Source organism: Dunckerocampus dactyliophorus, chromosome 9 (genome assembly GCF_027744805.1).
Source record: "Dunckerocampus dactyliophorus isolate RoL2022-P2 chromosome 9, RoL_Ddac_1.1, whole genome shotgun sequence".
In the NCBI taxonomy this organism is placed as follows: Eukaryota; Metazoa; Chordata; class Actinopteri; order Syngnathiformes; family Syngnathidae; genus Dunckerocampus; species Dunckerocampus dactyliophorus.
The window spans coordinates 11,500,989-11,527,336 of NC_072827.1; the positions used below are offsets into that span (position 1 = coordinate 11,500,989).

General features: G+C 42.9%; 1 protein-coding gene across 2 annotated transcripts; it reads left to right on the top strand.

Annotated features, from left to right (window-relative positions):
• Positions 1–5,273: 5,273 nt before the first annotated feature.
• LOC129187686 (sodium-dependent phosphate transport protein 2A-like) lies at positions 5,274–24,591 on the top strand. 2 transcript variants are annotated; one of them, XM_054787290.1, is made up of 9 exons: positions 5,274–5,379; positions 9,821–9,964; positions 19,696–19,807; positions 19,877–20,045; positions 20,239–20,332; positions 20,420–20,488; positions 20,824–20,991; positions 24,022–24,146; positions 24,219–24,591. In XM_054787290.1, exons 2-9 carry the CDS (start codon positions 9,853–9,855, stop codon positions 24,357–24,359), a joined length of 990 nt encoding a protein of 329 aa, XP_054643265.1. In that variant the 5' UTR covers positions 5,274–5,379; positions 9,821–9,852; the 3' UTR covers positions 24,360–24,591. The 2 variants fall into 2 exon arrangements, with proteins under 2 accessions (XP_054643265.1, XP_054643266.1); XM_054787291.1 differs by lacking the exon at positions 5,274–5,379 and adding an exon at positions 6,928–7,050.
• Positions 24,592–26,348: the final 1,757 nt, after the last annotated feature.

Sequence of the window (26,348 nt, forward strand, 5' to 3'; positions counted from 1 at the left end):
CTCCTATGAAAGCGACAGTAATAACTAAGCACAATTACTATGTTTAATTTCTGACCTGAGCTTTGTAATTCAAAGAGATTTTTTTTTTACAAATTTGATATTGGTTGTGAATTATTACAGTGGAAATCCTGGTTAGCATACCTCCCGGTTAGCATGTTTTAGTATCAAAAATGCATGCCAAAATTTTGTCTCCGTTAGTGTACAATGTGGTGTGCATTTTATTATGTTATTAATCCACTATGAGTCCTACTGTGTTCTTAATGTATTTTTATCACAAAACACCCTTGTTAGCAGCCTATTAGCTTGTTAGTACATGGAAACCGGAACTGGAAGTCAGCTTTGTTGGCCGTCGGCGATTGACTCTAGTTCTTTGCTAATGAACAGTTTTATCTTCATTGAAAACGTAATTGTTGCCAAAGAAATGAGATCGACACAGACACCACCAGTTATTTCTTGAAGTCTGCAGTGTTTTTCACTTTTGTTTTCAAAATGCTGCCACTTGCAACTTTCTTTGGCTCCATTTTGGGTTATTTTGCAGCTGTGATCAATAGAAAAGCAGAGAGATGAGAAACACTATTGGAATTCAAGAAATAAATCATGGCACAACACAAAGGCGGTGTCCTTATTGATCTTGCTGCCATATCGTGTCTTTGTCAACAATCATGTCTTGAGTGACGATTAAAGTAATCTTAAATGTTCATTTATCCCTTTCATTCATCATGTATATGTATTTATGTGCATCTGTCAATGTTTTCTGCATGTAAAACTATCATGGTAAAACTATAAAAACGTGTTTTGTGCTAACATTTTTGGCTTTTGGATTTTTGAATTGGATTTACATTATTTCTTATGTAAAAAAAAAAAAGATTAAGTTACAGTATGTTTTGGTTAGAGTCAGACCTTCTGGAACGGATTAATGACGCTAACCAAGGTTCCACTGTATATCAGAAAAAAGAAATCAGAATAAGGTGACCTGCGATGTAGAGTAAGCCTTACATGAAAGAACACATCTGAATCCGAGTCTCCAAACAACCGACAAACTGAACGCAACGCTAAATATTTTTCCCGTGCTATTTTGCTATCGCTCAAACAGATCTGTCAACCAAAACATGATAACCGTGTGTTTTTATACACACACACACACTTACATCTTGCTCCCAGCAGATGTTTCGTCCGCTGCTGCCTTCCCAGAAACCCACAAGTGAGCGCATTTTCCCGCCGCAGGGTCGGGGAACAAAACCGCCGGAGAGAAGACCGCGGTGCTCCGACATAAAACAAAACTCCAGAGGGAGAAAAAAATGTACAGAAAAACCTTTCAAAAAGGAAAGGAAGGGAAAAAAGCAAAGGATGTTCTAATCCGTCCTTTATTGAGGTGGCTGGTTTTCGGCTGGGCAACTTTTTTTTTTATGTGTGAGAAGGCTGGCCTGTAATTTGGGTAGCCACGGCGACCAGAGGGACTTGTAATAAAACGAGACTCTATTCTGGGATGCTCTGTAATAATGGACGCCAGCATCCACTCCTCTTGTTAGAGATGGAATGATGAATGAAGGGATGGAGATGGATGGACAGATGCTTGTATGGCAGTATCATGAATGGCTGCTGGACAAACAGCAGGGGGCTCAAATATAACAACATTCACTCTCGTCACATGAAAAAGAATGGGTGTGTCAACAGTTTAAATGACACATACACGAACTGCTTCATGAATATTACATGACCTGATTACATGTTTACACTTATTAGCTCATTCTGGTGTGCGCACTGCTTCAACTTATCAACTCTGATCGATTCACATAATCAATTATGCCCTAAAAAAACGGTGTATCGACATTATAAATGACACATACATAAACTGCTTCATGAATAATACATGACCTGATTACATGTTTACACTTGTTAGCTCTTTTGGTGTATGTACTGCTTCAACTTATCAGCTCTGATTGATACATGCAAGAGTCCGTTATGCCATAAAAAGAGACTGGGTGTATCAGCAGTTTAAATTAGACATACATAAACTGTTTCATGAATAATACATGATCTTTTTACATGTTTACACTTAATAGCGCATTCTGTTGTGTGTACTGCTTCAATTTATTAACTCTGATCGATACAGGAATGGGTCCATGATGCCCTAAAAAAAGAATGGGTGTATCAACACTTTAAATTACACATATGTGAACTGCTTCACGAATATTACATGACCTGATTACATGTTTACACTTAGTGCATTCTGGTGTACGCCCTGCTTCAACGTATCAACTGTGATCGAAACATATAAAGTTCTGTTAAGCCCAAAAAAAATAGAATGGGTGTATCAACCGTTTTTAAATTATACATACAGTACAGTACATAAATGCTTCCTGAATATTACATGTCCGGGTGACATGACTTCACTCAAGTTTATACTTATCGGATCATTCTGTTGTATGGACTGCTTCAATTTATCGGCTCTACTTAAGGGTCCGTTATGCCCTCACACTTTTACAAGTCTCTGTGGTTGGATTTCTGCTTTCAGACACCTCTCTATAATCTCCACGCCATGTTAACAGTCAGCCATTGCGCCAAAGCCATTATTAGGAAATTACATTGGCATATATCCTGTCATTAGAAGTGACTATTGCTATTGCATTGTAATTACATTTTAGTAGGTTGTTATTACACCATTTAGAAGCTGTCCGTCTTACCTCAATCTCCTCCTTAATTGGTTATATTGGCCTCTCCCGTCCCCCTAGGTCCGCCCACCTCTTAGCTGGAACATTCCAGTGGTTTTAGCTTTTTAAGATGGGGAGTATTACAAGAGAGTCTAATATGCCGCAGAATGAAAGAAACGGAGGAGGAAACATACCGGCGAGAGAAAATTGGGTGAAAGACAGACCTTGCTAAGCGAAGTAAAGTGAAAGAAATATTGAAAAGAAATGAAAGGTTGAGAAAGAGGGGGTGAACAGAGTTTTCCTGCTTGACAGATTCCCTCCCAGCCAAGCAAGCCTTGTCCTTTAATACCCAGAAGCCTTCATGTGGCTTCTCGACGAATGCACGAGGCAACGCTGACCACATCACTGCCGTGGTGCTTGTTAAACTGCGTTGCTCACACTCTGCGTGCATGCTCATATGTGTGTGTGTATGTGTGTGTGTTCTTGTTGGAGAGCAACATCTGTCATGCAGGCTTGCACATCTTAATTTGTCAACACCATGGTGATGGACAGGAGGGACAACATGGCAGAAAATGGATTCAGTAGAACACATGATGGTGTCAAAATAAATGGAACTAATTTTGTATGGAAATAAAGCTAATGAATGTTGACTTGTGTCATCGGAGGTTATGTGTCTTCCTAAATTACATTTACGAAAAAAAAAGCCACATATATTTGATATATTCTTGTTAAGGCAGTTCCAAATTGTGATATACAGTATTGTTTCCAACATTACCAACATACGTACTATGTATAAATACTATGGATAAATCTGTAAAGTATGCGCAAGGCAAGGCAAGGATGGGGGGAAAAAGAGACAGGTAAGCTGACATTGGACTGACTGACATAATGTCAGCCCCTGGTGGTGTAATGGTACAGCTGCTACCTTCTAAAGCAAAGAGTGCAGGTTTCATCCCAGCCCTGGACATTAAAAAGACATGTTGAATTGTTATTTTTTGAACAAAAAATACTTCCTTGAACAATTTGTTTCCCATGTATTCGTATTTCTCCAAAACAGCACAATTTGACCAGGGGTGGTCCTAAGGTAATCAATAAAGAAAGTCATTATGTAGAACTTAAGGTGGGCCTTAGAGCGGATCTGAGATACTGGCGTCAGAGGTCATATGGATTTGTGTCTTTGTTGGTACTGTAATTGCAAGTTTCAACTAGTTTTTGTCACTGCTACTCAACGATTGTCTCCCCAGAGACAACACAAAAATTCCGTAATGTAAAAATCAACCTTAAATGTAGATTTTTCTGACTCAAAGCGCATCCTCAATTTAAGATGATGGATATTGATCAGGAGTCAGTAGGAAACAGACTAGCTGGACATGAATGTAATTATTTTTTGCTGCCATCTGGTGTTCAAAAGAACAGAATTCAAGCAAGAGCTATCATGACCAAACCAAAACTACATTTATACCCAAGAATTGTACATGTTCTAATATATATTATATCAGAAAAATATATTTAAGTGCAATTAAATGGTATGTGGGCCGCACGGTGGTCTAGTGGTTAGCATGTTGGCCACACAGTCACAGTCTGGAGATCAGGCTGCGACCCTAATAAGGAGAAGCAGTATCCAAACGGGATGGATGGATAAATGGTATGTTTCTATGTATACATGAACCCATTTGAACTGCAGTCAATGTCTAAATGCTTGTGTTCAGTCTCTCTTTCTCACACAGCCTTCATTTGTTTGCTCCCTGAATGCATATTTGTATTTTGAATGCAAATCTTCTGGTGTTTTAACGTTATCCATTTTTTCGAAGAGCGGAAAATTGCTGAATTAAATGACAGTAATCCCTCACCACATTGAGGTTAACGCTATTGTTTTTTTTTAAACATATATTAATAAATATTGCTTTTTTGTGGTTGAATATGGCTTATTTGTTTAAAAAATGCATATTTAAGCAAATTAAGCATTTTCAATCATAAGAATGGCAAAATCAGCTAAAATACAAACACAAGGCATTAAGAATACGCATTCAAATTGTGAATGTAGTATTCTACATTGGTCACTAGGTGTCAGTAATTGTTCGGCGAGACAAGCACCAGACTTCACTGGAACAACAGGGTTTTATTGCAGGCTTAAATTATCTCACATGCCACTTGCTGTCCTCCAAACACCCGGAACACATTTACTGCGACACACACAGGCACAAGTCTTATTTATGTCTTAAATTGTTTATTTATTATGTTTACTATATCAGGTAATGTATATGTAAAGGTGAATGTAAGGGTGTTATTTCATGTGTAGAGGGCTTTAATAATGGTAAAACCCGTATTTAGAAGGCAAAAAAAAATCCATTTACAAAGAAGAAATCATACTTTGCAGAAATTCACTTATCACGGCTGGGTCTGGGATCAACTAACTGCGATAAACGTGGGATTACTGTACTGTAAAATCACCCCAATGGTCCAAACTGCAGGACACAGCTTTTTGGTAAAAATAAATATTTAATTTGTATTTCTTTTTAATTTAGACTTTTCAACAAATTTATAAATACTTGATAATAAAGCATAAAATAGGCAACATATTAGTACAGCATACGTGAAAGACGTGACGTCAGTACAAGATGGCGGCGCCCTGTGTGGCTTCGGAAGCACTAGCTAGTTTCGACAGGCAATTTTGTCACAATCTGGCCTCAAAACTTGCAGCGAGGTGAACACAAGTTAATATACAATGGTAAGTATAAATTTACAAAACTGTGGCCTTTTAAAAGATTAATATGAATTACAATGACTCCGTAATGCTCACAGTACACAAATATAAAGCCAACCAAATTGAACTAACCATCTTCACCACAACGCTGTAAAACAGTGAAAAACGCTGTAGTTCTCCAATAACATTTTTGGATCTTTGCTTCCCTCTGGTGTTTAAAATCTCAACTTCAAGACATCAGTGACTTCTCAGGTCTGAAAGCCAATGTAGCCAAGTAAAGACGTTTCCGCCCAACAATTGCCTGATAATGAATGTTCTTCATCACCATCTAATATTTGTTCAGCTTAAATGCCGTGGCTCTGTGAATGTACATATTGATTTGAACTGGAGTCACAACTTCTAAATTCAAAACACTCACACACACATATCTTCTGTAGCTCAAACAATGGCACAAACGTGCTTAAAAGCATACACCAATTAAAGTCAGTTAATTTTTTATTCGAGATTGTAGTGTGTGTGTGTGTATAGGCCTTACGCGTATGTCTGCCATGCGTCCAGACAGGAAGTGGTGGCAGCTTGGTTTGAGGTCGGTGGCAGGAAAAGGATAGAAACTGCTACTGCTCTGACGATGGCTGGTATGTTTGGGCTTTAGGTTTCTGACACACTGAAGTCTGCAACCACAACCTCCCTCTCACCTCATCCCTCCTTACCTGCACTGTTACACTTCATGACCTATAGATTCAGCTAAACTTTTCCATCAGATGCACATACTCGAAAACATCCCATTGCATGCCCAGCGGCGTCTATATAAAATGCTTTCTTTCTGCTCCACCCTTCTCTTTAAACATTAAATGCTGCACAACAGTTTGACCACAGGAACTAAAAGGCCGTGTTTCTGCACTGTTTACTAGTCTGAGGCAGACCACATCCCTCTTATTCACATCTGGGCTTTCAACCGTCTCCAAAGCCAAAGGGGCAGTGATGTCACCACAAAGAGGAAATTCATCATTACAAGTCGCTTTATTCAGATTTTTCTGAAGCGCTTTTTTCGCGATATTTTATGTCACATGTTGGCAATGTGTCGCGTTACTGTGTGGGGCCTGGTTTATGTTAGCCGAGACAAAAGCCATAAATTGCCCTTTATTTAATGCTAACTTGTAATCATTGAAGTAGTAATTAAAATTCTGTTATATAATGAAATATTTTTAACATGAAGACATTTACAGATAAATGAGAGCTTCACCTTTTCATTCAGAAACCTTTGCTAATCTGTGCCAAAGCACAAGATAGGTTTGTTTGTGGATGGCTTCATTTTTTTTTGCACCAACAGCTTCTCAGTCTGCGCAAATCAGAGCAAAATGCATTTGATATTCACCAAAAAAAGCTATCATTATAGCTTTTTACGAGTCAAAGCATCAAGGTCAAAGGTATTGTCAGTGAACTTGGTACAGTCGGTGCCAAAGGAAATTACAGGAGGCATACAGCGTAACGCACTGCGGCCCTGTGTGTGTGTGTGTTGCTACTGGAGCGCTAGCTACTCCAGTCAACTTTCTTAAAATCTATCTGCTTTAGAGGGAGATGGAGGCGGCCCCACAACAGATGGAAGCGCAGTTGAAGCGCTAGCCTGAGAAACCAGGCTAAAGGCTAGCCCGTGACTCCGATTCCATCTTTTCTATCAATTATCATTCATTAGTGGTGAGTACCTATACATTCTACGCTTTAAAATGTGTTTAATAAGCCTGCGAGGCAGATTTAAATACACATTCACAGGCTGTCATGCACATGCCAAATTAATGTTGGCGCTGCAGCGATAGACTGTTAAAGTAAATTTTAACCACCCAGAAGCGTCGATGACGTCAAACATGCCGATACGCAGGAGAAGATACATGTGGGCTGCTAGCGAAGTAGTGTTACTTTTCAGTAGTTTATTTCACAAACACATGTTCTTTATTCAAATGTAGCGATGCTGACTACCATGCTGTGAAGTGTTGTTCATTTTATCGGTTAAGACAGAACTCCATAGCTGTGACGCTATCATTGTTGAAATAATACTGTGTGTCTGGCAAATTGTCTTTGTTTAATTGCCTGCTCGACAGTAGTTATGTAGCACAAAACAAGCATATATAACAGAGAAGCTTTCAATGTGCAGGCGAAGCAGCTCAGTCAAACGCAATCACAATGGCCTTGCCATGCGAACATTCCCCATCCATCCATCCATCCATCCATCCTTCCTTCCTCAGCTGACTTCGTGCGCGAGGCAGGGTACACACTGGGGTCTATTGCACAAAACTTGGATACGATATTAAGCCGGGATATCTTGGTTATCCTGGCTCAATTTATCTGTGATCCTGTTGCACAAAAGTGAGAGAGTGGAAAGTGGAATATGTTCTGACATAAGTCACCATGGAGATTTATTCTGTGCTGTTAGCCTGCCTCAGACGAAGCTAAGGTCCAGGATCTATTTCATGTCATCCCTTATCTCAGTCAGTTGTCACCATAAATGGAAACCAATAATTAATCCATGGATTTCTGAATCCTAATTTTGTGCAATAGGCCCCTGGACTGGTCGCCAGTCAAATGCAGGGCACAAAGAGACAAACAAACATTCATACCTATGGACAATTTAGAGTCGCCAATTAACCTAATATGCATGTTTTTGGAATGTGGAACAAGCCGGAGTACCCAAAGAAAACATGCAAACGCAATGCCCAAGCGGAGAGTCAAACCTATATCTTCCAGATCTCCTGACTGTGTGGCCAACAAACTAACCACTCGGCCACCGTGCGGCCCCATGTCATTCTTCCAAAATAACGACATGCTTGTTACTGTTTTCCCACCATCTAGAGGTCCGATCGGGTCTTGACCGAAATCACCGTTGTCCGTGGAAACGTTGTAGTTCTAGTTTTAGAGAGCAAAACAGCAGCGGTAGTGTCCTCCGAAGCCCATAATGGCGCCTTTGTTCAACAGTGTAAAGCGAAAGTAAGTATATATTTACTCTAATACACACAAAAAAGTCGTGTCAATATGTTTAAAAGCAGCAATGTAATGTTTGCCATCATCTATATTATTCATCTAATGTGGAAATAATGGCACATTATTGCTCTGTCGGCAACAAGCCAAAAGCTCCGTCTTTGCCATCCGCACGCATACGCTGAAGCCGAGTTTTCCAAAAGCTTCATTTTTAAGGACAAAAACCTACGTTTGCGTGTGGATAAGAGGCCAAAACACATCGTTTTAACAAAATTCAGTATTTGTGTGGACATAGCCTCATAATCCCAATGTCGAACTAGTCAAAACCCTTTATGGCCGTTTATTATTCTTTCATATGTCCTGCAAAACAAAGCACCATATCCAAAACTACATGATCAAAATCAAACTTTTGCACCAATTTGCACACTTACTTTACTCATATTAGCAGATTTTTGTCAAACCAATGACACACTCTTGGGCCTAATGAAAAGCACGCTCATCTTTAGCACGCTTTGCCATAATACAAAAATATTTAAATGGTACAAAATTCTGCAGATACACACACATGCTTTAGAATTGTGTTTTTCAATATTTCACCAAAGATATATTTACATTGGAGTGAACTAAAATATGCTCACAAAAAACAATAAATAAAGTTTAATAAACAGTTTCCAAGTACCGGTAACTGGAAAAAATTGTAGTATTATGGCAAAGCATACTAAAGATAAAGTGTCACTGGTTAGACAAAAATAGCCTAATATGAATAATGTGTGTGCCCTTTGGTGCAAAAGTGGGATCAGGCTTCATGTAATTTTGGATACAGTGCTCCATTTTGCAGGATATATGAGGTATTTTGCAGTTTGGGTGTTGCAGTTTGGGAATTCAGCTGGGATAGGCCCCAGCACACTCCCATGACCCTAGCGAGGACAAGCGGCATAAAAAATGGATGAATGGATGGGTTTGGCAATTGTGGTATGATAAAAACAGCTGAGTTGGAAAAAACTAACCATTTGAAATAAAAAATTGTTATAATCTAACATTATAATCCATTCATCCATCAATCTTCTTCCTCTTATTTGAGGTCGGGTCACGGGGGGAGCAGCAGCCTAAGACGAGAAGCCCAGCCTTCCCTGTCCCTGGCTGGTGTTTCTGTATATGTGGGAATTACATTAATATAACATTATGATAATATCGACTTTTAATATTAATAACAATAATAATAATACAAATTAATGTGTTTTCCTGAGAGTACACAGACACAACTCCCTTTTCTCTTTGACTAACTTGCTTCCAGTGTTGTGGGAAACATTGTCAACTGAAGCAACATCCATATAAAACTAACCGTATTGTAACAGTAGCATGAAAGCTTACACATCTCATCACATCACAAGCAAAAACATCGCTTTGACGACTTTTATGACCAGTGACAATCATAATGTCGTCCTTCTCATGACTGCTGTGATGTTGAGACCATGACTTTGTTGTTTGTGCACAGGCAAAGCTGCGGGGGACCTCTTCGGATGCACCATGGTCTTGTCCAACCCTGTGGCCGGCCTGATGATCGGAGTCTTGGTCACAGTGTTGGTGCAAAGCTTCAGCACATCCTCGTCCATTGTGGTCAGCATGGTGTCCGCTGAATGTAAGTGCTAATTAGTATCGTGGTCAAGGGTAGTGAAAAATATCAGTGTCACAAGATTAAAAAAAACTTGTACATTAGGTTTGTCACGACTCTAAATCCTCTTCAATGTTAATGAAAACACCGTATGTACACAATAGCAAGTATGTTAGTCATGTTCAAGGGGTTTGAAATTACGTATGTTAGGTACAACTGTCAGCGGCCCTCAATGATTAAAATAAAAACATCCATTAGGCACTGGAGAAAAAACATAATCCACATCTTCAGGGGTAAAAGTACAAGTAATGGCAAATTACATGAAAGCCAAATTGAAAAAGTGGGCCTTGAGTCTGCTTTTAAAGATGCCAACAGATTCTGCGGCCCTGAGCCTCTTTGGCAAGCTGTTCCAAAGATGTGGACCATAGTGGCAAAACAGAGTTTCACTGTAGGTTTTTGTGCAGACATTTGGAACCATTAGAGGGCAAATGCTTGGAGACGTCACGGTCCGTGATGGCTCATAATGTAAAAGCAAGTCAGATAGATAAGGCCCAAGACCATGACAACAATTAAAAGCTAATAACAAATCAATCAAACATCCAGTGAGCCAAGGCAACAATCTTAAAATGCGTGTAACATGCACCGGCTTTCTGGTCCTTGTCAGCACACTCATGCTGCTGAGTTTTGGAGACATTGTAACTTTTTTTGTGCAGTTTTTCTAACCATGATATAGTGAAAGACGGCTGTATTCAGGTTGTCTTAGAAGCACTACATCAGGGGTTCCTGTTACGTCAATTTCAATCTACCGGTCAATCGTGAAAGTAGTTTGGGTCGATCGCATAAACACCACTTCATAGATGTCATATCAGTCAGCTGTCATTAAGCTCCCCTTGTTATTCGCTCTTCCTTTCCAGCAATGGTGAACATCACGTCTCAAACTACACACTGAGATGCAACTTTTGTCTCGATTATTCAGATTATGGATAAACTAACTCAGTGGTAAAATGCCTATATCTATAACAAGTTATTCATTCACTTGTAGTTATGTAGGAAAAAGTTAATTGTTTGAGGGCTTTGCTTTGCATCATGAACTCCATTATAGAAATGTGTGTTTTTCTACACTTCCGTTTCTGAAACTATTATTTCATGATGAATTGGAAAAATGCCCTTTGCTGAAACCTTTTTAATATGTTGCCTTGACTTCGGCTGCATTGTCTTTTGCATAACAATTTTCATTTATTGTACAGACCCTTTCCAAAAAAATTGAATGTCATGGAAAAGTTGTTTAATTTCCATAATTCCATTCAAAAAGTTAGACTTTCATAGATTATAGATTCAGGGCCCACAATTTAAACGATTTCAAGTATTTATTTGTTTATTTTTACATAATTTGGCCTTCCAGCTCATTAAACCCACAAAAACAGGAATTAAAAAAATTAGAATACTGTGAAGAAATCAGCCCAAATTTTGCAGGGCATGAATGTTTTAAACTGAGTGTCACACACTAATCATCTACTAAAGTCAAATCACCTGCACAGGCTTCCCCAGGTGTCATGAAATTGCTTCAGTTTGGTTCAATTGTCTCAGTTCGGTTCAATATGGGGAAGACTGCAGACATGACAACTGGCCAGAAGACCATCATTGATACCCTCCATAGGATGTGTAAGCCACAAAAGTTCATAGCTAAGGAGGCTGGTTTTTCACAGAGTGCTGTATCCAAGCATATCAATGGAAAGTCTAGAGGAAGGGCAAAATGTGTCAGGAGAAGATGCACCAGCAAAAGAGATGACCGTGGGCTTCAGCGGATTATCAAACAGGGAAGATTCAAGAATCTGGCAGAGATGCAGAAAGAGTGGAATGAGGCGGGAGTCACAGCTTCAAAAACCACCACATTCAGACGCATCCGGGAGATGGGCTACCACTGTGGGGTTCCTCAGGTCAAGCCACTTCTGAACCTGAGCCAACGTAGGAAGCGTCTCCACTGGGCCAAGGAGAAGAAGGACTGGACTGTTGGCCAGTGGTCCAAGGTCCTCTTTTTCGATTAAAGTAAAGTGTGCCTTTCATTTGGGAATCAAGGTCCAAGGGTTTGGAGGAAGACGGGTGAGGAACAGAACCCAAGCTTCCTGAGGTCCAGTGTGAAATATTCACAGTCCGTCATGATTTGGGGTGCAATGTCCGGTGCAGGTGTTGGTAAACTCTGCTTTCTTATATATAAGGTCACCGCAACAGTCTACCAGAATGTTTTAGAGGACTTCATGATTCCTTCTGCTGAGGATCTGTATGGAGATGCAGATTTCATCTTCCAGCAGGACCTGGCCCCTGCCCATACCGCCAGAAGCAGCAAAACCTGGTTTGATGCCCATGCCATCACAGTGCTTGACTGGCCAGCCAACTCACCGGACTTAAACCCCATTGAGAATCTATGGGTATTCTCAAGAGGCAAATGAGGGGCACCAGACCCAACAACAAAGAAAAGCTGACAGCATCAAGGAAATCTGGGCTTCCATAAGTCCCAGGCAATGCCACAGGATGATTGCTTCAATGCCACGTCGGATCGAGGCAGTGATTAAGGCAAAGGGATTCCCAACAAAGTATTGAAGATTGACATATCGTTTTGAAAGTACCATATTTTGATTGATTTGATGTGATCCTAATTTCTTTATTTTTTTTTCCTGCAAAAACTGAGAAGTAAATGGTGTTTTCTTCACGGTATTCTAATTTTTTGAATTCCTGTTTTCGTGGGTTTTATGAGCTGGAAGCCTAAATTACGTAAAAATAAACAAACACTTGAAATCGTTTAAATTGTGGGCCCTGAATCTTTTTCTTTTTTTTTTCCCCTGTCCTGTCCAGCCTTTAAAGCACATAGAATTGTAGATCTAAATGCCGTCAAATGCTCAACAGATTTACTCTGCCAGGGAGAAGTGTGATATACACTTCCCCTGTCATACAAAATTTATTTGACTTTGATGCTTGTTATAAAGCAAATTTGGAGCGACCGGACCGGAGCAGGAGGGGACAGAGATGAAGAGAAAAGGAAACAGGGGAGGGGGGGACAACAAAAAAAAAAAAGAGAGACAAGAGACAAGGACAACAGCAGCAACAACAACAGAAACATGCAGGACAACATCAGCAAATAAATGTCCGTGACAACCACAAAGACGAACAAGGACATAAGGACAAAACAACATCAACAACCACAATGACAAAGCTGTCAATGACAATCACACATAATAGCAGTCATGAAATGATGATCTATGACAGTGATCACAATGACAATATTGTATTGAAACAGTCACACATAATAGCAGTCATGAAATGATGAACTATGATAGTGATCACAATGATAATACTGCATTGAAACAGTCACACATAATTAGCAGTAATGAAATGATGAACTATGATAGTGATCACAATGATCATACTGCATTGAAACAGTCACACATAATTGTAGTAATGAAATGATTATCCATGATAGTGAACAGAATAAAAATAACTGTAATGCACATCATTGTAAAAAAAACCCAAAAAACAAAACTATAGTCATACTGCTGATATTACCGTCGCTGTAATAAAACCAACAACATAACACCCTGGATAACTCAGTGAGTAATGTGGGGAAGTACGTATGTACTGTGAGTGTGCATATGTACAGGTATCTCTGTATGTGAGGAAGACTTCATATATATAAAGGTGCAAGAATGTGTGGGCGTGTAATTGTAACTGAGAATGCATGAAAGGAAAGGGGCCGCCTTCCACCTCCCAGAGAGCCCCGCCCCAAATAGCCAGGCCGGGCCCCGGCCGCCAGAAGGCCACCAGGCCCACAGGGGCAGGCAGCACAAAGATTAGTGCCCCAAGAGCCAGCCCAGGGCTCTATTCCGTGCCTCCATTGCTGAGGCAGCCGATCGGAGCTGCGGCCGCAAGGTGGTCGGTGCCAGTCGTGGCGGCAAGCCCCGAACCCGATGGTGGACACCAGAGGGCTGCCGTCAAGCTGAAGAAGGAGTCCTATCGAGCATGGATGGCTTGTGGGACTCCTGAAGCAGCTGACGGATACCGGCAGGCCAAGCGGCACGCAGCTTCGGCGGTGGTCGAGGCAAAAACTCGGGTGTGGGAGGAGTTCGGTGAGGCCATGGAACACGACTTTCGGTCGGCCTTGAAGAGGTTCTGGCAAACCGTCCGGCGCCTCAGAAAGGGGAAGCAGTGCCCGGTCCACACTGTTTACAGTGGGGACGGGAGCCTGCTGACCTCGACTGAGGATATAGTTGGGCGGTGGAAGAAATACTTTGAGGCCCTTCTCAATCCCACTGACATACCTTCCATAGAGGAAGCAGAGACTGAGGATACGAACGCAGACAGTTCCATCACCGTGGCTGAGGTATCTGGGGTAGTCAAAATGCTCCCCAGTGGCAAAGCTCCGGGGGTGGACGAGTTTCGCCCTGAATTCCTCAAGGCTCTGGATGTTGCGGGACTGTCTTGGCTGACACGTCTCTTCAACATTGCGTGGAAGTCGGGAACAGTACCTCTGGATTGGCAGACTGGGGTGGTGGTCCCCCTTTTCAAGAAGGGTGACCGGAGGGTGTGTTCCAACTATAGGGGGATCACACTCCTCAGCCTCCCCGGGAAAGTCTATTCCAGGGTGCTAGAGAGAAGGGTACAACCGTTAATCGAACCTCGGCTACAGGAGGTGCAATGTGGTTTACGTCCTGGTCGCGGAACACTGGACCAGCTCTACACCCTTGTAAGGGTCCTGGAGGGTACTTGGGAGTTTGCCCAACCGGTCTACATGTGCTTTTAGGACCTGGAAAAGGCATTCGACCGTGTCCCTCGCGGTGTCCTGTGGGGGGTGCTCCGGGAGTATGGGATTGGTGGCGCGCTACTACGTGCCATTCAGTCCTTGTACAACCGGAGCAGGAGCCTGGTTCGCATTGCCAGTAGTAAGTCAAGCCTGTTTCCGGTGAACGTTGGCCTCCGCCAAGTCTGCCCTTTGTCACCGATTCTGTTTATAATTTTCATGGACAGAATTTCTAGGCGCAGCCAAGGTGTCGAGGGAGTACAGTTCGGGGGCACTAGGATCTCATCTCTGCAATTTGCAGACGATGTGGTCCTGATGGCCTCATCGGGCTGTGACCTGCAGGGTTTACTGGGACGGTTTGCATCTGAGTGTGAAGCTTCTGGGATGAGACTCAGCACCTCCAAATCCGAGGCCATGGTTCTCAGTCGGAAAAGGGTGGATTGCTCCCTTCGGGTTGGGAATGAGGTCGTGCCCCAGGTGGAGGAGTTCAAGTATCTCGGGGTCTTGTTCACGAGTGAGGGAAGGTTGGAGCGTGAGGTCGATAGGCGGATCGGCGCAGCGTCTGCAGTAATGCGGTCGCTGTACCGGACCGTCGTGGTGAAGAGAAAGCTGAGCCGGAAGGCAAAGCTCTCAATTTACCGTTCGATCTATGTTCCCACCCTCACCTATGGTCATGAGCTTTGGGTCATGACCGAAAAAACGAGATCGCGGATACAAGCGGCTGAAATGAGTTTTCTTCGTAGGGTAGCGGGACTCACCCTAAGAGACAGGGTGAGGAGCTCGGTTATCCGGGAGGAGCTCAGAGTAGAGCCGCTGCTCCTTCACATCGAGAGGAGCCAGCTGAGGTGGCTCGGGCATCTAGTCCGGATGCCTCCCGGACGCCTCCCTGGTGAGGTGTTTCGGGCATGCCCAGCCGGGAGAAGGCCCCGGGGAAGACCTAGGACACGCTGGAGGGATTATGTCTCACAGCTGGCCTGGGAACGCCTTGGTGTCCTCCCGGTGGAGCTGGAGGAGGTGGTCGGGGACCGGGAAGTCTGGGCTTCCCTACTGAGACTGCTGCCCCCGCGACCCGGACCCGGATAAGCGGAGGAAAATGGAATGGAACGGAATGGAACACACACGCACGCACATACACACTCCTACGCACCCACACGCACGCACATACACACTCCTACGCACATACACACCCCTACGCGCACGCACATACACACTCCTACGCACTCAAGCGCGCACACACACGCACGCACGCACACGCACGCACGCACACACAGTGGTTGACTGCCCGACACCCGGAAGCCCCACCCTATCCCCCGTTGGTAACCCTAGGAGCAGCGGAGCCGGGGACCCCGGGGTCCCAGACATACGATCCAGAACCCAGGCGCGGAGAGCGCGGACCGCCGGGGAGCAGGAAGACACCAGGCCACACCATCCCAACGGTAGGACGCCGCCAGCAAGGCAGACAGGGGAGCCAGCGAGGAGGAAAGCGGGAAACTGAGCAGGCAGGCGGGAAAACGGGCGAGCAGCCAGGTGAACCACCACACAGCGCCAACCGACACCCGCGGGCCAGCAAACCCCGAAGAGGGAGCGGGAGCACCACACCCCAAGCCGCAGGGAGGCCAAGCACCAGAGCCGAGAAGGCGAGACCAGCAGCAGACCAGCCGACGGCCCCCACAAACCACCAGAAGCCAGACCAGCCACATGCCACCAGAGCCGACAGCGCACCACCCGCGTACCGGAGCCCCACCCCCGACAAGCCCACAGACAGACCGGGGGAGGCGAGGACACAGACAGCGGCCCGGCAGAGCACAAAGCGCAACGGCGACAAACGCCCAAGCACCCGTCAGAGCACAACCCCCCCCCAGCGGGCCCGGCCCCAGGGCACCCGCCCCCCCCACCCCCACCCCGCCACCCAGGCCCACAGTACCCGCAAGCATGACCAAGCTCCAACCCACCAGCTGGCCCGGCGCACCAGCAGCCGCCACAGCGCAGCAACCACCAGCCGCCGCGGCGGCACACGGGCCACCCGCAGCACCGGCACCGCCCCCCCGGAGACCGCCGAATTCGCCCCAAGAGCGCAGAGGCGCCCGCAGCACGTGTCAGTCCAGGGGAAGCACCGCAAGCCGCCCCCCCCGGCGCAAGCCCCGGCATCAACAGGCCCCAGAGGGCCACCCCAGGGAAGGGCAGGCGAACCAGACAAGGGCACCCCACAGGCCAGGCCGCCCCAGGCGAGCCACCGCGACGGCCAGGCCCCCGGCCACACCGCCGACCCTGGCGGGCAGGCGCCGAGGTGCACGAGGCACCCCAATCCAGCCCGCCCCACCCGTGTATGTGATAAGGTGTGATTGTGTCTATAATGCAATTAAAAAAATAATAAATAAATAAAATAAAATAAGAGGATAGCTACGAAAAGCTGGCCTCTGTGTCCCTGAGGGGTGTATCTGTGTGCATGTATATGGGGTGTATGTGGATGATAGCTAATGATGCAATTAAAATCGGGGGACAGCTGCCGCTCGGAGGGCCCCTCGCCTGACCAGCCCCCCCCAAACCCTAAGTGTCTACTCTGCGATTAAAATTGGGTGGGCCCTGAATCTATAATCCATGAAAGTTTAACTTTTTGAATGGAATTACGGAAATTAAACAACTTTTCCATGACATTCAAATTTTTTGGAAAGGGTCTGTATATAGGTAATGTTTGATAGCAAATGCTAACTGAATGTAATACATGAACTGTGTGTCTAATGAACACTGCGTAGGTGTTTTGACTGAGATATTAGCAGTACTCAGGTTATGTACACAACTACCGTTGAATTATGTGTAATTATGTTTATTGTCATATTGAATATAATTATGATATTGACTCCTTTGATTACCTGTTGAGTATAGTAGTTTAAACGTTTACCGGTTAGATTTTATGTATATATTATCATTTTATATGATATTATATGTAATATTCTATAATTATGTTTTTATTTAGTTATTTATGCTTTATAGTAAGAGATAGATCATGTTGACTTATAGCTTGCATGCTGAAAAAGTGCGTGCACCCCGATATACATGTACAATGTATACTCATATTTATCAAGACAAGTAAATATATATTTTCTATATTGATAGTAGGTGGTAGATCTTTGGGACTTTTAAGAGTAATTTTAAAAGTAGCTCGCAGGCTGAAAAAGTGTGAGCACCCCTGCTCTACATAGACTAGAGGCGTCCTATGTAGTCAGACAAGTGCGGCCCCACCTAGTCTTTGTGCATGAACCGATGAGGCCAAACGTCTTCTCAAGATAACCTGAACCCTCCAGTTGCCATCGATTACGGGTATCGATCAAAGTGGCTACAAAAACACGGATCTTAACTTCATTGACTACGCTAAACCTTTGATGCTTATGAGAAAACGGACATTAAATTGTCATTAGTGGCTAAGAACACATGTTTATTAGCTTCATTGAACACCCTTTGTGGCTGTGAAAACACATGTGTTAGTTTAACTGATGACACGAAAAAGACTTTGATGGTTACAAAAACATAAACATTAGGTATAAAAATGAATGTCTTCAATGACGTGTAACAATTGAAGACGTTCTTTTTTTCTGATTACGAAAACATGTACGTGAGGTTTGTTGCAGCTTAATTGTCTTCAGAGGTGACAAAAGCATGCACCTTCACTTCACTGATGACTAAATATGTCTTTAGGTTTGTCATAGACTGGAAATTGTCTTCAATGCAGGGTCTGGAAAAGTATGAAAAATGGAAACTCAAGTATAGAAAAATATTAATGTTTTCAAATAGTGTTACCAGTAATTATGAATAACTAAAAAAAAGAAATGGCTCAATCTGTTTTTCCAAGGCGCCAGGGCAACTACTTGTAAGATGTTTGTGTGAGAGCACACGTAGGCGACACATCGCGGAAAACATTTGGAAAGATTGACAAGTTGAAAGGCCAGCCCTCTACTCTTATCCTCCTCCAACTCATTTTAAAGCCCGCCTGTCATCAAGTTTTACTGCTGCTTCAAGGGACAGGTGATGTCCACGCACTTTCTGTCTCCATCTTGGACAGAACCCATAATGGGCAAAGGTAAATCTTCTGACAACTGGCTTAAAAACCCCAGATATAAAGACTGGTTTGCTAAAGAGCCCAAATGGACACAAAAAGATAAATGCACACTTTGTGTGAAATGTTTTGACATCTCCAACATGGAGATGAGGTGGTTGCGAGTCATATGCAGGTGAGAAAGCACTATCATCTGGTCACCACCTCCTCTGCAGCACCTAATGTCACTACGTTTTTGACTAAGACCAAGTCTGACAATGTATCTGGATTTCGTCTTTCTTTGTATGGACTACATTACCTACCTATAATCTCCTTGAAATGATATGGTGACATAATGGCATACATATTTAGAATAATGAAAACAAACACTTAATTCCATAAATTATTTACATGATACACATCTATTTACTGAGTCTGGAAAAAGTGGAATTTTGAAAAGTCAATGTCAATGGTTATGAAAGCACATACGTTCAGTCATTGAAGACTACAGTCCATTAGCTTCATTGAACACCCTATGTGGCTACGAAAACATCTGCATGACGTTTGTTGCAACTAAACTGTCTTCAGTGGTGACAAAAACATGTTGAAGACTAAATGTGTTAAGGGTTGTTATCAACTGGAACACTTTGATAGTTACAAAAACACCTACATGAGGTGTGTTGCAACAAAATTTTTTTCAGTGGCTACGAAAACACGCATGTTGGCTTCATTGAAGTCTAAACATCTAGGTTTGGATTTCTAGGTTGGAAATTTTCTTCAATGGTTATGAAAACACGTAGGTTAGCTTTGTTGAAGACAGTAAATTCAGACAATACTGAGGAAAATGTGTACGAGCTTCATTGAAAACTTTGTTTTCTTCACTGGTTACGGGAATTAAAAACACTTGATTGAAAATTCATGCCGCCTTCATGTTCAAAGTATTGGAGGTCCAGTCGGCAGTGCTCATCATTATGGGCGCCAACATCGGAGCGTCAGTCACCAACACTATCCTGGCCATGATGCAGGCAGGAGACTGCAACGTGTTCCGCAGGTAAACAACAAACCGATCCCAACGTCGGGAACAGTATTTCATGCGGAACATAATGTTAATCACCTACAGGGCTTTTGCCGGCGCCACTGTACACGACTTCAACTGTCTGTCTGTGGACACTGAGGCCCTGTGCAAGCTCACCTTTATCATCACCAACTCCTTCCACATTCAGACCGGAGAGAATGCGCCCAAACTGCTCAAGATCATCACTGACCTCCTCACAGACTCCATCATCAAGGTAGACCTTCAATTACAATGATTACCTAGATAATATACTCATTACATTTGGCAAAAGGTTAGGTTAGAGGTTAGACTGTGTAAACAGACCTTTTTCTTCTTCCAGTGAGCTATGACTTTTGTATGTGGCTTAAGAAGATGTCAAAGTTGTAACACGTATGTGTATGGAGAGGTTTATGTTCTTTCTTTTTCAGTTGGATAAATCAGTCATTACCGCCATCGCCACCGGGGACCTGGCAGCGAGAAACAAGTCTGATCAAAATATGGTGCTAGAAAAAGACCAACACAGTAAGCCACTGATCTCGATCGTCACAATTTAAATAAATTGAGCTGTGCCTGTCTTTGAATTAAGACTTTCTTGCCCTGGCGGTGCAGTCTGTTGGAAGGAAATGAACCCAACATGGATGGAGATGACCACGACGTGGGCCGACTACCAAGAGAAATGTAAGCCTGCCTCCGTCGGTGAATCCCTTTGGACAATGAGGACCTTTCAGTTTTCCTGGTTGGTTACTCTGGTTACCTGCTCAATAAAACTATGCTGCACTGTGACAGACACGTGGTCATTATCCACAACCTAGTCTAGTATTAGTAAGTTAATAAGTTCATCGTAGCTTTGAAAAGTAGGAAATCTGTGTAACCCAACTGGTCCGCCCCTCCGCACGTCGAAGGCTCGAACCACGGTCCACAGATGAGAGTAGAGCAATGCTAGCTGACAACTCGTCACCCAGCGCGGCTCTTTAAGGAATCAGGGAGTGAGTCCCTTGACTTGTCCCTTACAGGCACACATACCTTTGTCAACACCAACTTGCCTGACTTAGTGGTGGGCCACATTCTCCTGGGTCTGTCCCTGTTCGTCCTCTGCACCTGCCTCATCCTCATTGTCAAGCTGCTCAACTCTATGCTCAAGGGCCAAATGGCACTGGTCATCAAGAAGGTTGTCAACACAGGTAAGGTCTCTAAATTGTCTTAAATTTGAACAAAAACAAACATTCGATAACAGATTAATGATGTTAACCAAGGTTCCACTGTATAAACAACAAACATTGTGTGTGTGGAGGTTTTGACGTTCACAAGAGTATGTATGTTTGGTTTGTCCAAGACTAAAAATTGTCTTTGATGGTTAGGTTATGTTATTTTAATGCTTCATTTTAAAAATCAACGAACACAAAAGCTAAGCAGTTTTCTGTTTTGCATTTTGTTCCCTTACTTTACTCAAAATGAACTCAACGGTATCTTTAATACCAAGGTACGTACCGAACCGTGCCGTACCGTTACATCCCTATATTTGAATAATGTAACTTGTTGATTCATTTTCTATGGCGCTTGTCCTCATTAGGGTCGCGGGGGTATGCTGGAGCGTATCCCAACAAATTTCTGGCGAGAGGCGGGGGACACCCTTCACTGATCGCCAGCCAATCACAGGGCACATATAGGCAAACAACCATTCACACTCACATACCTATGGACAATTTAGAGTCGCCAGTTAACCTAACATGCATGTTTTGGGATTTGGGAGGAAGCCAGAGAAACCCACGCGCACGCGAACCCAGATCTTCCAGATTTCCTGACTGTGTAACCAACATGCAAACCACTAGGCCATCGTGCGGCTAATGTAAATTGTATTTAACGTTTACAGTATGTTGATAATGAAAGCGTAATTAAACAAAAAACAAAAAAACAATGTATGGTGGCATAAACTGTATGAAAAAAAGTATGTGAGCATGTACTGTACTTATGGATGTCAGCACATCTGCTTTGGTGTTGATGCTTGATAAGCTACACATGCAAAGCCATTCCTGATGCTTCCGCCCCACCTTCAAGTCCTCCGAGTCCTGATTTGAGAGAGCTCAGGGACAAACCACGCTCTAATCAAACTCGTTTCATGAGAATGAGTTCTTGGCCATAACGCCTCTTGTTGGTGAGTGTGGTCATGCTAGTTCACTCAAAGGCTTGGTTTGAATGAGATACTTCTTCAGAATGTCTGTTCCAAGTCAGAACCAAAAGGACATACCGCCTTAAGGGAGCTTGGACAGGTAAGTTTGCGTTGTAGTGATCCCAAGCTTTGGGTTGAGATCACAGATATTCGCAAACACGACAAACACGGAGACTCTGAATCACATGTACACTAGCTGTATGTACGTTAGGTCTACTGATCATATATGAAAACATGTACGCTTAAAACTTAAGGTCTTCACTGTTTACAAAAACACGTCAATAAGACTAGATAATTTTTAGTTGTTACAAAAACATATAGGCTAGATTTATTGAAGACTAAATTGTCTTTAAACAAACACATACTGTACACAAAGTTTACTGAATACTCAAAATCAGTCTTCATGAAAATATACCTGTTAAAACATTAGACAACATTCTCAGCAGAACAGAGAAACGGAGACCGGTATGGCAATTTCGGGCAATGTAAGCAAGGTTGTGGACCAGGATGGACCGGATGCAGCATTTACAAATACATGTGGGAAAGTGTAAAATGGCAGGCACTTTGAAAAGGGCAGGCACTTGGGAAGACCCCTTGGATTGAAGAGCAGATCAATCACAAGCGAAGAATGAAAACTTGGAGACTTTCTATAGAGAAACATCTGCAATGCTCTTATTCAATTTCCGTTCAAACTGTGTCATCTAACCCATGCCCGTAAAGATTCAAGATTCAAGAGTTTTATTGTCATATGCACAGTAAAACAGGTAGTTCTGCTATGCAGTGAAATTCTTTTTCTGTTCAATCTCCCAAAAAAAGAAAACACAAGAAAATGAATAAGAACGGTAGAAACATAAATACCAATAAATTAAACAACAACAACAGAAGAGACATGAATACCAATAAATAAATAAAGTGTTATGAGTGTGTGCGTGTGTTGCGTACGGCAAGGGTGTGAGTGTGTCATTGAGAAGCCTGATGGCCTGTGGGTAAAAGCTGCTTGCCAGCCTTGTGGTCCTGCACTTCAAACTCCTGTAGCGTCTGCCTGACGGTAGGAGTGTGAATAATGAGTGTTGTGGATGTGTGCTGTCCTTGATGAGGTTGTTTAAATCTTGCAGTGAGGGGAGGGCTGCCCCAACAATGTTCTGTGAGGTCTTGATCACCCGCTGGAGTGCCTTCCTATCACGTGTTGTACAGTTACCGTACCAAACAGTGATGGAGGCGGTAAGGACACTTTCCATAGTGCATCTATAGAAGCAACTCAGGATTTTGGTGGACATGCCAAATTTCCTCAGTCTTCTCAGGAAGTACAGTCTCCTTTGGGACTTCTTCATAATTTGTTGGGTGTTGTGAGACCAGGTGAGGTCCTCGCTGATGTGTGTGCCAAGGAACTTGAAGGTTTTCACCCTCTCCACCTCAGTTTCATCAATAAAAAGGGGTCTATGCAGCTCCTTTTCCCTTGTTCTTGGGTCGATGATCATCTCTTTAGTCTTATCTGTATTGAGAAGGAGATTGTTATCACGACACCAAGCTATGAGGTCCGCCACCTCTCTTCTGTATGACGTTTCAACGTTCATCTTTTGGACCGACCGCAACCATGACAGAGTTTGAATCGATGGATTTGTCGGATTACGTTAGTACTTTGGTACCTAATTCAGCCTAGTGTTGTGTGCCTCGCACCAACACCCTAACATTGGAATTTTCCAGTTCCGGCATCTGGCGTAAAAATAAAAACTAAGCCCCACAATTTATGTGATTGTTTGGAAGCTGAAAGACAGCGACCACTTTGGAACCCAATTCTTTCCAATACCAACTGTCAGGATGATGCCATGCAGGAACAGAAACAGAGCATCACAATCAGGACAACCTGTGTAATCCGCAAATTGGCAAGTCATCTGGACTCTACCAGTTGCCTCGATTCAACCTCTGACAATATGACAATAAAACTCTCTCTTGAATCTTGAGCATGACCTGGATGACTGAAAATCAACAGACATACTGACCACCTGCGTAGATTCTATGTAAAAGCTTTCACTTGTCTTGCTAGGTGTTGGTGTCATAAGCCTCGAGAAGGCCTATCCTCTAACTCTGGGCTCAAATATCAGTACAACCAACACAGCCATCATGGCGGCGATGGCTAGTCCCAGAGAAAGGCTGGCCAACTTGCTGCAGGTATGACGCCAGAACGAGTCCTTGTGTATTTTCTTTGCTTTTTGGAAATCTAATAATCTTCTTTCTTGGTAGATTGCCCTCTGTCATTTTTTCTTCAACATCCTGGGCATTCTCCTGGGATGCCATGGTGACCTCCACCATGGGCTACTTCTGCTCCTTTTGCCGGGGCTGCAAGTGCTGCCAGAAGAAGAACAGCCTGGAGAGGCACGATAACCTGGCGCTGGCTGTGGACGACGGCCCTCTGGGCATACAAGGACCTCAACTTTAATGAGCATTATGCGCAGTCATCACTTCTAAGACTTGATTGTCTTATAATTGCCCTAAGTGGAGCTACTCTGCACTGTAATCATGACACAAGTGCGGGGCTGCTAAGAACTCCTACGATGAACACTGGACCAGCTGTTTGGCATGACACATATCACCTCTCTGTACGACTTTTTATAGTGTATTTTCTGTTCATATAAGAAATGATTTTAACTCGGTAATTCATGTTTGTGTATTAAAAAATACTATTTTTCATGAACCCACTTTTATTGTTATTTAATAGGCAGTTATGTGTGTTTGTGTAAGATAACTACTACTACTACAACTGCTGAAGTTCTGCCCACAACAGAAGGATATGTTACTCGGGGATTCTGCTAGCATTTTGGCTAGCAACGTTTATTAGGAACGCTAGGAACGTTTATTTTCTTAGTTGATTAATGTGAAGCTTGTGTTTTCACGGATGACAAAAGAAATGAAAAAAGACTGAAATCAAAGGATATTTATATTTTCAAATCAAACGATTAAAGAAACAGCCCCAAAATGTTGATTAATTAGACAAAATAATTAATCGTTCAATCATTGATTCATCGATTGATTGTTGCAGCTTTAAAACAGTTGATTGCCACAAACGCAATTCACATAGATTAAGAATTATTCAATTTAAAAATGAATGCACAGACACCGATGATTAAAAATTGTTTCACAGCACTAGCGAAAACGTATCAAAACAGGCACCCTTACTGTGTTGCACATGCTATTATTTTTATGACAGAATCCACCCCTTGGTGGCGCTCTTTTTAAACCCTATAAATTAGACTGAAAGTTCTCACACAGCTCTATAACAACCAAAATATTGACTGCTTTTTAAAGAGAAGATGTAATTTTAAAAATTAAATGCTTTAGGTTAATTTGTGTAAAAATAAAGTCATGTAATTTGTTATGAATAAGGTTATACAGTCGTCCCTCACTATATTGTGGTTCAGACATCGCTCCCTTACTATTAATGCTTTTTATCAAAAAATTTCTTATAAGTTTTAGTTGTTTTGGAGTAGACTATGGCCTATTGTTAGTAAAAAAATATTAAAAGCAAGTTATATGTAGTATTGTGGTCACTAAGCATCAGTAATGTTATGAGACATGACGCTAGATTACATTACCTTCCACACTGTATAGAGACTGGCAACTGAGCCAGCAGAGCCGAGCCGACATGCCATGGCTCAGATCAAGTGAAAAAAATGTTTTTGGCTTCTTTGTCCTTTTCCACTCCCTTTGAAACAATGTATGTTTAGAATAAGTGAATTGGATGGGCTAGCTTGCGATGCTAGTGGCGGCCATCTCTTATGTCCCTGCAGTGATGCCGTGGCCTGCAAAATGTGATGTAATCAAAGAATAATAGGAGTATAAAAGTGACTACTGGGGTGTTATTTCAAGTCTGCAGGGCTCCTATATAGAAAGCCATAAAGAGGTTTTCTATGCTCTAACCATGAACATATTCAATTTACATTAGCCGCACGGTGGCCTAGTGGTTAGCATATTGGTCACACGGTCAGGAAATCTGGAAGATCTGGGTTCAAATGCACGTGGGTTACTCCGGCTTCCTCCCAAATCCCAAAAACATGGACTCTGTGGACTCTTATGGACTCTAAATTGTCCATAAGAATGTGAGTGTGAAGGGTTTTTTGTCTATATGTGCCCTGCAACTGGCTGGCAACCGCCCCAGCGTGTACCGCGCCTGTCGCCTGAAGTCAGCTGGGATAGGCTCCAGCATACCCCTGTGAGCCTAATGAGGAGAAACTGCATAGAAAATGGATGGGTGGGCTATGAAAGCCAAAATCTGCTCAAAATCTTCATTTTCTGTCAGGCATTCACACCGTCATGCCCTCTTGATGGCTAAAGCTAAGAAGCTTAAAATTTTATTTTTTTTGTTTAAATTACAAG

What these genes read in the sequence shown, in the direction of transcription:
- LOC129187686 (XM_054787290.1), top strand. Translation starts at nt 9,853, where the DNA reads ATGGTCTTGTCCAACCCTGTGGCCGGCCTGATGATCGGAGTCTTGGTC. An exon ending in GCTAGAAAAAGACCAACACA is followed by an intron (nt 20,333 to 20,419) that starts GTAAGCCACTGA and finishes CTGGCGGTGCAG; the next exon opens with TCTGTTGGAAGGAAATGAAC. An exon ending in GGCCGACTACCAAGAGAAAT is followed by an intron (nt 20,489 to 20,823) that starts GTAAGCCTGCCT and finishes TGTCCCTTACAG; the next exon opens with GCACACATACCTTTGTCAAC.